Source organism: Ranitomeya imitator, chromosome 5 (genome assembly GCF_032444005.1).
Source record: "Ranitomeya imitator isolate aRanImi1 chromosome 5, aRanImi1.pri, whole genome shotgun sequence".
In the NCBI taxonomy this organism is placed as follows: domain Eukaryota; kingdom Metazoa; phylum Chordata; class Amphibia; order Anura; family Dendrobatidae; genus Ranitomeya; species Ranitomeya imitator.
Genome location: NC_091286.1, coordinates 351538162 through 351550293, shown reverse-complemented (window position 1 = coordinate 351550293; position 12132 = coordinate 351538162). Strand labels below are relative to the sequence as shown.

At 42.6% G+C, this 12132-nt stretch overlaps 1 protein-coding gene across 2 annotated transcripts in view; it reads right to left on the bottom strand.

Moving 5' to 3' along the window:
• PHIP (pleckstrin homology domain interacting protein) overlaps positions 1-12132 on the bottom strand; it is a 298049-nt gene that overhangs the window by 80030 nt on the left and 205887 nt on the right. For both annotated transcript variants that reach the window (XM_069726464.1, XM_069726465.1), the window contains exons 24-26: positions 9252-9371; positions 8635-8742; positions 3589-3713 (exon numbers count right to left, since the gene is read on the bottom strand). In XM_069726464.1, coding sequence (XP_069582565.1) covers positions 3589-3713; positions 8635-8742; positions 9252-9371 — 353 coding nt within the window. The remainder of the gene's footprint in view (positions 1-3588; positions 3714-8634; positions 8743-9251; positions 9372-12132) is intronic.

Below are 12132 nucleotides of genomic sequence, written 5' to 3'. Positions count from 1 at the left end.
AAAAACCAACAAATAATAATGTTCAGTTATGCACTCAATACTTGGTCGGGAATCCTTTGGCAGAAATGACTGCTTCAATGCGGCGTGGCATGGAGGCAATCAGCCTGTGACACTGCTGAGATGTTATGGAGGCCCAGGATGCTTCAATAGCGGCCTTAAGCTCATCCAGAGTGTTGGGTCTTGCGTCTCTCAACTTTCTCTTCACAATATCCCACAGATTCTCTATGGGGTTCAGGTCAGGAGAGTTGGCAGGCCAATTGAGCACAGTAATACCATGGTCAGTAAACCATTTACCAGTGGTTTTGGCACTGTGAGCAGGTGCCAGGTCGTGCTGAAAAATGAAATCTTCATCTCCATAAAGCATTTCAGCCGATGGAAGCATGAAGTGCTCCAAAATCTCCTGATAGCTAGCTGCATTGACCCTGCCCTTGATGAAACACAGTGGACCAACACCAGCAGCTGACATGGCACCCCACACCATCACTGACTGTGGGTACTTGAGACTGGACTTCAGGCATTTTGGCATTTCCTTCTCCCCAGTCTTCCTCCAAACTCTGGCACCTTGATTTCCGAATGACATGCAAAATTTGCTTTCATCAGAAAAAAATACTTGGGACCACTTAGCAACAGTCCAGTGCTGCTTCTCTGTAGCTCAAAAGTGGCTTTACCTGGGGAATGCGGCACCTGTAGCCCATTTCCTGCACACACCTGTGCACGGTGGCTCTGGATGTTTCCACACCAGACTCAGTCCACTGCTTCCTCAGGTTCCCCAAGGTCTGGAATCGGTCCTTCTCCACAATCTTCCTCAGGGTCCGGTCTCCTCTTCTCGTTGTACAGCGTTTTCTGCCACATTGTTTCCTTCCAACAGACTTACCATTGAGGTGCCTTGATACAGCACTCTGGGAACAGCCTATTTGTTGAGAAATTTCTTTCTGGGTCTTACCCTCTTGCTTGAGGGTGTCAATGATGGCCTTCTTGACATCTGTCAGGTCGCTAGTCTTACCCATGATGGGGGTTTTGAGTAATGAACCAGGCAGGGAGTTTATAAAAGCCTCAGGTATCTTTTGCATGTGTTTAGAGTTAATTAGTTGATTCAGAAGATTAGGGTAATAGGTCGTTTAGAGAACCTTTTCTTGATATGCTAATTTATTGAGACAGGTTTTTTGGGTTATCAGGAGTTGTATGCCAAAATCATCAGTATTAAAACAATAAAAGACCTGACAAATTCCAGTTGGTGGATAATGAATCTATAATATATGAAAGTTTAATTGTAATCATTACATTATGGTAAATAATGAAATTTAACACTATATGCTAATTTTTTGAGAAGGACCTGTAATTGGACAAAGTTTTCACGGAAGAATGGATGACCATCCCTCAAACAAGAATTGAAAGACTCTTGGCTGGCTACAAGAAGCATTCACATGCTGTGATACTTGCAAAAGAAGGTGCTACTAGGTACTAACCATGCAGGGTCCCCAAACCGTTGCATTGGTCCATTTTCTTTTTGTAAGTTACAAAATGTAAAAGTTGGAAAATATATATTTGGTCTAAAAAAATGAAAATGTGTTTAACTTTAGGCCTTTTGGCGATCAGGTCATTTTCAACTAGCTTAACCGCTCACGATAACAGTAATTTTAACATGCCACTGTAAATGTTTGGCTATTACAATGGTGCACCGAGCACCAGTAATTGGTCTGACCAGTCATTCTGTACTGACAGACATCCTGTAAGAGGTGAAAATAAATTCAGAAATTTGTTGGTGAACCGGTATGAGGGCTTATTAATTGCACAGTGAGCTTAAGTTTATATTGATACGGCAGTTACTGACGGGGTTAATTTTATATTTTCATAGATCGGACATTTACAGACAGCAATATTACACTTGTATATCTTTTTATTTAATTTTTTTATGGGGGGGGGGATTTACATTTTTAAAACTAGGCAACTTGATTCAGTGATTGTTTGACCACTTATACTATATACTGAAGATTCACAAAATTGCAGTAGAGAGTAAAAACCATTGCGTGCTATGAAGGCCAGCCACACGCTGGTCTTCACAGGAAAACAGCCATGGCATGATAGCAACAGGGGTCTTAAATGGAAGTTGCCACAATTTTCATAATTTACAATGTTACCTGGTTTTTATTATTATTTTCCTGCAACCACTGGGGGACTGCCATTCGTATTTGTTGGTGTGTAACAACACACCTCAAAATATGGCAGCCCCTCTACATAGTCTGTGGTCCCTGACAGATCGCATCTCCTACACCAGGGGTGTCAAACTGCATTCCTCGAGGGCTGCAAACAGGTCATGTTTTCAGGATTTCCTTGTACTGCACAGGTGATAATTTAATCACCATCACCTGTGCAGTACAAGGAAATCCTGAAAACATGACCTGTTTGCAGCCCTCGAGGAATGCAGTTTGACACCCCTGTCCTACACTGTAGCTGCCTCCTGCTGTGATCTGGGCATGCCCCCTGCGCTGTTCAGGTCATAACTGTGGGAAGAAATCAGCGGCATTTTTGTGAAGTTCACAGAGTATTCAGTGGGCAACGCTTTCCCCTGTCTGTGGGGCGCATTATACTGTACGGTGCCCTATGTGGGGTCATTATACTATATTGGATGGTGGGGTGGAGTGTCAATCAGAGCTATGGGGCCCCATGATTTCTATGTACACCCATGGTGCTACCCACCAAGAGCTGTGTATCTTAATGCCCATCGTGGCAATACCCCCAGGAGCAGTGTATCTAATGCCCACTACATTACACCACTGCTACCATAGAATCAGACAAAGTGCAGTCACACATTTCTAATCACTTCACTTATATGGTTACATGGGTATTTTTTTACGTGTAGGGACCAGAGGGGGTGGGGGGTTTATTTGTCTGCATTGGATTGGCACTTTATGTATTGATGTGATGTTACATGTATATTTTATCATGATATAGTGACTAAATAAAATTGACTTTTTGATCTTATTGGATGTCATCACTTTGCTCCCACTTCTATTGTTTACTGAGGCATACTGGAGCTGGTGCAGTTTGTCTGGGGGTTGACGACATGTTTTGTCACCATCCCGGTTTATAAATATGTATGTGGGATTTCTGTTGACATTTCTTTTCTTTTTTTTATTTAAATAGATTTTTATTAACAATATAAAGAACATCAGAATGCCATTTACATTGCATTATATCACATACACATTTTCTTATTTCAATAAACCCCAACATCACCCCAACTACCCCCCTCCCCCCCAAGACAGCCCAGCCCCAATCCTCACCCCACCGTTCTGTTGACATTTCTAAGGGAGTAGTAGTGTAATGCGTCACACCACTCTATCCACTTCTATGGGGCAGTAATGTAATGTGTGACCCCGCTCTGTCCACTTCTATGGGAGTAGTAATATAGTGGATGGAGATGGGTCACACATTATACCACTACTCTCATAGAAATGAACAGAGCGGGGACACACAAGTCATGCATGTGAATAACACTTATGCTAGGATATTGATAGGATTTTTTTTTACGTCTCCCAACCCACAAGAAAAAAAAAAAAATACAAATTAAAAAAAAAAATAACTCACTTCATTGTAAATGCGCCCCCAGTCAATTTGCCAGTGTCTGAATCAAGAAAGGCTAGCTTAAGACAGCAGAGGGTAGGTAGGCCCACTTCATACTTTATTCCAACAATTTTCATAAGTTCTTGCTCCTTGAAAATGGAAAAAAAGACAGACTATTAAAAAAAAAAAACATGCAACTAAATCAAAATAGTTGTGTATGGAAATGAATAAAATTGGATTAAGGGTATAAACAGAGATACAATGCCAATGGAGCATAAAGACCTGTACTTTATTGTGATCTATACACAGTAGAGGTCACTGAGCAGGTATGGCTTCTCCAATTCACTCCAATGCATTTAGGTAGCGCTTAAAAATGAAACCAATGGCAACATTTCCCTTAAAGGGAACCTGTCACCCACAAAATTGAGGTTGAGCTAAGCCCACCGGCATCAGGGGCTTATCTACAGCATTCTGTAATGTATCCTGAAAGATGAGAAAAAGAGGTTAGATTATATTCACCTGGGGGGGGCGGTCCGATCCGATGGGCGTCACGATCCGGGGCCTCCCATCTTCTTACGATGACGTCCTCTTCTCATCTTTACGCTGCGGCTCCGGCGCAGGCGTACTTTGTCTGCCCTGTTGAGGGCAGAGCAAAGTACTGCAGTGTGCAGGCTCCGGGCCTCTCTGACCCTTTCCTTTCCCCTGCGCACTGCAGTACTTTGCTCTGCCCTCAACAGGGCAGACAAAGTACGCCTGCGCCGGAGCCACAGCGTGAAGACCAGAAGAGGACATCATCGTAAGAAGATGGGAGGCCCCGGACCAGAACCGCAGCGGGACCGCCCCTGGGTGAGTATAATTTAAGCTCTTTTTCTCATCTTTCAGGATACATCGGGGGCTTATCTACATTGTTGTTCATTAAGTCCTGCTGGATAGATGGAACCCATTTTATATATCCATCTAGTCTCGTGCTGAAGAATCAACTTATCCCAATCCCCACCCCGTGAAGGTTTAATAACTTTCTTAATGGCCATGAACTTAACAGTCGTCAAATCACCTCCATGGGCAGAGTTCATGTGTCTTGCTAACGGGGTGTCTCTTTTTTTCACTATACCCCTGAGGTGTTCTCCTACCCTCCTTCTCAGTTCTTGGATTGTCTTCCCAATATAAATGAAGTTACAATTACAGATTGCTCTATAGATGATGCCCTCACTTTTACAGTTGATAAAAGATCTGATTTTAAATTTCTCAAGATTGTTTGTTGAAAAGAAAAACTTGCCCACTTCAATACTTTTACAGGCCACACAACCACTACACCTATAACTTTGTAAGTGTATTATGGGTGATCATCAGTGGTACTGATTTGTCACACATTTGAGCAAAAGTATATTGGTACTGACAGCAGCATTGATATTTTTTCAGCTTTTTTGCTGAGTTTGGATAAATCATGTTGGCATAAGCATTTTTTGAATCAGAGAGAATTATTCTGCTTTGAGTACCATCATTTTGATCTCTTTTAACTATTAGGTTATTGTTTGACCAACTCTTGGTAATGCACATGTTTGTCTATGTATGTTGTGTAATGTCATTTTAATAGGTATATTAAATGCTATGTTTTACTACCAAAAGTAATAAGAGAGCAAAAATATAATCTGGAACAAACAGAAACCAACATGACCTGAACCCAGAGAAGAGAACATGCCCAAAGACAACATGAAGGTAACATCATAATAGCATGGGAGTCAGTATACAAAATGTGTTCAACCAGAAGGGAATTTTCTGGTAATAACAAAAATCCAGTTCTCATTAATAGCATTGAGGGACAACACCATGGGACATCCAGTATTCTAGTTCTGGCGAATACAAAAAATTACCATGCAGACTGCCTGGCAAACAGTAGTTTGCAGCACCTCACATTCCAAAATAGAATAGGAATAGGCCAAGAATGAAAACTTGAACAAGGCGAAGGTGCAATCCAAGGCGGCAGCCAAATCAACTAAGAAGAAAACGTCAGACACCTGACTGCCCTAGAGGAATGAATGTTAACACGAAAGTGAGAAGATCACCCTTGCACCTGTAGACTTCCACAGTCAGACTAAATCCAAAAAAAATTACAAAAAAAGTAATTTTTGGAGGTCAGCAAACTCCTGTGCTACCCCACCATGAAACACAAAAGGAGAATCATAATGGCGGAAGACTTCCTTTACTATTTCCTAATAGCCCTAACCAAACCAGACGGTGCAGGGAACATTATTGAGAATAGAAAGGAAAAACATTGTGCCACTTCGTGAAGGGAAGAACTACCCTAGGATAACAAAATAAAAAAAACAGCAAAGAACATACAACCACTCTGTTCATATTGGAAGGGGATCTGCAAGAGATTGAAGCAAAGCACTTCTTGCAGATAGAGAAGGTGAACCTCCAGAAAGAGAGACTTCAGAAAGAAATGGAGAGCAGAAAGAAGAATTACAAGTGCAGAGATGAAGTGTCAGAGCTCCAGAGAATACCGAGAGTGGTGCACAGAGGCCTGCTTGGTGAAAAGGGTATGAAGTCAGAATGTTGTCAGAAAGAGAAGAAAAAGTGAGTCCTACAGTTAAACAGGACTAGAAAAGGACAAGATTTTAAGAGTGAAAATGTTCAATGTATTCAAAGTTCATACTGAGAGAAGTGGAACCTTCAAGTGTGGAGATAAACCACGGCAGGCAGAACCTACAGGCCATAAACATGATTTAAAATGACTGCCGCCATAGCCATGTTGAAATTGTGGTAAGGAGAGGAATAGCAGACCAAAAAAATGAAGTTGTAGTGAAGAGGAAAAGTCATGGATCGCTAGGAAACCGATAACTAGGTCAGTGTACCAGGTTCCCAAGGACAGACTGGAGCTACAAAGAATCACTGGAATGACCTCCACATTAGCCCCTACAGAGAGTGAGGTGGAGGAGGAAGAGGTAGCATACCTTCTGAATGGCTGTGCACTTCTACAATTTTGTAGACGAAGTGGTATCCAAATGTTGCATGCAGTCTGCTCACTATGAAAAGAATGTCAGAAAGGACTATTTGGACACTGGATAGTGAGCCCAAGAGTGAGATAGTAAACAGCAACAGAACAGGCTGTTAAACTTCATGGCATGCTGACCAAACAGAACAAAAAAAAAGAGGCAAGAAGCAAACTCAGGGCTTGCATCTAAAGCCCCTTTGGAGAAGATGCTTAACACTAGAAGTCCCAGAAATTTCGAGCTCCAAAGGTAGAAATGTTAAATGACCCCTCTCTGGGACTTCTAGTGTTAAGAAAACCTCCCAAGGGGCTTTAGATGCAAGGCCTGATGTCAACACGTTATTTAGGACCACCATGCCTTACTGACTTGATGGTAACCGAAGATCATGGAGAATAGTGTGCTGCTAATTAAATAAATAAATTTAAAACAAAAGAAGCCTTTTCATTCACTAGGTCACGGAGACACAGCGAATCAGGGAGAAGCAAGGTTTTGGTTATGAAGAGACAAGTGACATGGAATAAACAGAAGGTGGACTGTATCACAGTAACCATATCTCTACTGCAAAAGGACAAAAACTCAGGATGTTACCATTCCCTGAAAAGGATGTCATCAGAGTCTGCATAGTCAAGAAAGGACTATTGTGCAGTCAGTGTCAGTCACTGTTCAAGTGAGGTCCTGAATGGCTACGGCCAGCTTGGCATTCCAGATGAACTCAAGTGTCTGAATCCTTGGGAACACTTCTGACTCAGACTGGACAGGAGGTGAGGCAAAATTCCCTACAAAGAATATTGGTGTCTGAAGAATAAGGCAGTGAACAGAGGCAAAACAGCTGACCGAACAGTAAGCATTTATCTCAGTTGAAGTAAGATAGGACTGCCTGCAATAAAAGGCTGCCCAAGTGTCTGTCCTAGAGAAGGGCAGGATACTTGAGTAATAAGGGACAACGCAAGAAGGCGGCCCCAATAAGGTGGTGCCTACTGGAACCAGGATCTGAGCTGTGTCTTTCAGCTGAAAGAAGAGGCGCAGGCAGGAAGAAATCCTCATGAAAGGATGGGTGGTCTCTGAAGAAGAGAGCCAGGAAAAAAGAAAAAAAAAAAACAACAAAAAAAAACGAGGAGGCTCTTCTTCCTTTGTCTCGTGACCAAAACAGCATGCAAGATGCTTTTAGGGGTAAAGAACTCTGAAATTCACTGAGCCAATTGGGAAGGTGAAAGGATGAAGTGAAAAACTGTGGGAGGCGAGATGAAACCTGTGGCCTATCTGCGAGAAAAGCCAGGGACTAGCGAAGATGTGCGTCCCGCTAACCAGGATACCCTGGCATGGATATTAGTGGGTGAGGCGAGGCAGAGATGGTTGAGTATAAATAGGGAGTGACATAAGATGTAAAAATGGCCTCCAACAGAACAAGAGTAAAGTGAAAGTCGTAACAGATGTGGGAAAGGGCCACAAACAAGCAGAAGTAGTGTCCAGACATTAAGAACTGGGCAAGGAAAGATAAAACGCGAGACCACAACAATGAGGACCCCTAGAATGGAACCCTAAAGTAGAATCCAACCCTGGGAAGGGACCAGTGGGGTGGATTAGAAGGCAGAGAGAGATACCCACCTTTTCCATGTCTTTAGACATCCAGACAAATCACACCTTCAGCGGCGTGGCCTTGACATGATCGTCGGGGCATCTGCACTCTACAGCATCAGCAGCTGTGGGAGATAGGTGGCCAGCAAAACTGTGCCACCCACAGGGAGGTACACTACTGTGGAGTCCCTGGGATGCCAGGAAGGAATTGTGGGACATCCACACCACTTAATAGGAAAAAATAAAGCAGACCCGTCTGCCTCATATGGACACTCACATAAAAAATTAAAATTAAAAAAAGCTCAATCTCACGTCCATGGAGAGGGTATGGTCTACTCGGCGGAGGCAACACTATTTCCATGCAGTGTCAGCACCTATAACGATGGTACTGTCTCCCCTCACCCACCTATCCTATTAACATGAAATGTTGCAGTGTAGATGTGAAAGCGTACAATAATTTGGTTTTCTGATTGGAATCATGTTTCATCATAAGAAAACTTACCCTTAACTCCATTTTATGCCATGGCTGTTTCTTAGCATTGATCCTATATATTTTATTTTTTTTGGCCATTTCAACATATGCTTCATGGCCCTGCCGAAAATAGTATACCTGCAGAATAATATTTACAATGAATGCAATTATAAGAGTTCACAATGAGAAAAATACACAAAAATGATACAATAGCCATCTGCACAAATGTCAGCACACACAGGTGATCATTATTACACACAAGAGTGGTACCTACACTGAAATATCAGCAACCATATTTTACCCTGTCTAGTCCTACATATCCTTGCAGCATAATATATGGATCTGTATTCCCCCAACGAAGCGGTAGAGAAATTCTTATCTATACAAGCATGGTCTTCAAGTGCTCAATTAAGATTATGGACATGGGAGAGAAAACATGCTGCTGATGAGTGGATAAAGGATCCCAAGCCAGAACCTTGTGTAATAGTAGCTTTTAAATCTGCACGTTTTGAAGTACACACATTTCTTCCTCAGGACTTAACCACATAAATATGTACATGTGATGGTTAAACAGATTTATAGGGGTTGTGTTCAAATAAAGGAGCCAAGAAGACACATGACTTAACATGAAAAATAAATGTAGATACCTCGTCACCCATCTGCGGAACAAAAGGACAGCGCCTTGGCATAGTGTCAGTAATCCATACAGAAGGCAGCCAGTCTTCCAGGGTCAAGCCTTGCTCCGTTAGAGCCACGACTGGTAAATGCTGGTAAAAGACAAGAGATAAAGAAATGCTCTTGTGAAGGAACAAATTATGAAAGATTCTCCATTTTGTGCTTTGACTCCATTTTGTTGTTGGTTAAAGATAAATTCTGTTATTTACTTAGGTAGCTGACCGCTGCACGGCTAGCTCTACCCTCACCTACTGTATCCTCACCCATTCCTTGTAGATTGTGAGCCCTCGCGGGCAGGGTCCTCTCTCCTCCTGTACCAGTTGTGACTTGTATTGTTCAAGATTATTGTACTTGTTTTATTATGTATACCCCTCCTCACATGTAAAGCGCCATGGAATAAATAGCGCTATAATAATAAATAATAATAATAGAAGGTTACAGCTGCTATGAAATAACTCTGTCCTGCTTCTCACGAAGATAACATTTTGTTATTCAGCTAGTCTATGGTTCATAATTGGTATAAAGACCTTGAGTATTCTAACTCGAGTGAGCCAGATAAGGGTACTTTCACACTAGCGTTTTTTGTAAATCCGTCACAATGCGTCGTTTTGCAGAAAAAACGCATCCTGCAAAAGTGCTTGCAGGATGCGTTTTTTCCCCATAGACTTCTATTGGCGACGCATTTGCGACGGATTTGCACACTTCGCATCCGTCTTGCGACGGATGCGTCGTGCTTTGGCGGACCGTCGGGGAAAAAAAACCCTACATGTAACGTTTTTTTCTCCCGACGGACCGCTTTTTCCGACCGCGCATGCGCGGCCGGAACTCCGCCCCTACCTCCCCGCACATTACAATGGGGCAGCGGATGCGCCGGAAAAATGCATCCGCTGCACCCATTGTGCAAAGCGTTAAACGCTAGCGTCGGAATCTCTCCCCGACGCATTGCGACGGGGAGATTCCGACGCTAGTGTGAAAGAAGCCTAAGAGACTCGTGGGTGTATCGCTATACAAGACTGAGGCATCTGTTAAATATCTTTTTTATGTCAAAAAGACACGACCCTATCTGTAGTTTCCATTTTTCCTGTATCCTCATGGGTTAAGTTTTTCCTGTATTTTTATAGGTTAAGAACTGTGAGCGTATTCTTATGCTGATTGGTTGAAGTATAATTTCTATGACTATGAAAACTCATACACAATAAACGGGGGCCCAGAGATCTGCTCGATCCCCCACACAGAGGCACGAGTCTCCGTCTGATCATTTTCAGTTGCCGGCAACGCCCTTTAGATTAATTTGGAAATCACTGAGTCAACCGTGAAGGATCACTTTAGATCCTCCCTCAACAGCTTGGCGCCCGTAACGTGGGGCCCCAAACAGGAACGCCTCTGCTCCCCGGAGGACAACAAGACAAAGGACCCTTGGAGCGGACACAGGCACTGGAAAATTGGGACTGATCATCCCCCACAACAACCACGGTAAGTTGGCAGTTATACTGTCCAGACTGACCGTTTGGTGTGGTTTTCCTGTGTTTGTGCTACAAAGAGGATCTGAGGTTTGTCCCCGATGGTGGGGTGATTTTTGGGTGGAATCATATAGAGGTGTAGTTCCGTTGGGAGCCCAGTGCTCGAACCGTTCCTCATAAGGGACGGACACCCCGGATTGACCAGTGATGTAATTCTCTTTATAGTCAAAATATCCTGAATTCCTGATCATTGCTAGAATCAGGCACGGTGAGGTGATCGAAGATTGGGTAGGATACGTAACTCAGGAATATATAGAAGTATACAGTATATATATCCAGAGGTATTCGGCGGTAAGTCTAAGACGCCCTCCTCCTTTCACTGAGTACCGCGTTTTTGGGTTGTCCCAGCGGGGGACAGGTAAACCTAGTGGAATAGACTATATACGGCCGCTCTGGTGCTATGCACGACAAGGTAAGGATATTTAGCTCTAAAGGAGAATCATGTTTCCATGGAAGTAAGAGAAGACTTTGAAATTGTGTGATGAATCTGATATTGTTAGCCCAAAGATGAGGAAAATATTCTCAATCATTGGTTTTTCTAAGGTGTTCTGGCATATGAATTGTGTGATGAAGGTTTTGTAGAAATTAATTAAGTCTGAGAACTGCTGTATTCTGTTTCTGTGTATAGATTTCCAAAATATCCGATGGGAGGGGTAGGTCAAACAGCTGCGCTATTGCTTTCTTTTGTGTTGAGGAATGCTGTGATGTTCTTATCTGTTCTATGTTTCTGGTATGGAGGGGGCACAATGCTGCGTCCTCTCTGAATTTTCTATCCTTGTGTAGTATCTGCTGGGAGATCTGTGCTTTATTTAAAGCAATAGTACAATATTGTATTGAAGTAGAAAGAAATATTGTAAGTTTAAAGTAAAAAATGGCGCCTAGTTTTAGAAGGAAACTTGAAAGAGATTGTTTGGTTATCAGTGTGATTGAAAGATTGGTAAAAGATTCACCTGCTTCAAGTTGAGTGGTTGATATATAGCAAATAAAGGATTAACAGAGAAAGTGAATTCTGATTTGTTTTTGTTACGTTGAAAAAGAAAAGTTGTCTATTACTATGACAAAAACTGGATGTTTGTGGTGCAAGAAGGAACTGAGAAAGTGATTGAGGGTAACGTGTTAGAAAGACAAACAATTAAAAATGATGATCTGGAACAGGGGGTCTCCCTGCTAGATGATAAGGTCCCTCCCCAGGAAATCAAGCCTCTTAACCCCAAAGCTCCAATATATCCTGGGTTGCCAAAACTCAGTGCGCCCCCACCCTATGATCCTGCCGGGTGGATTTGTGATGTATGCAGAGTTACTAATTCTCAGTGGAGACAGGTCTGTTACAATT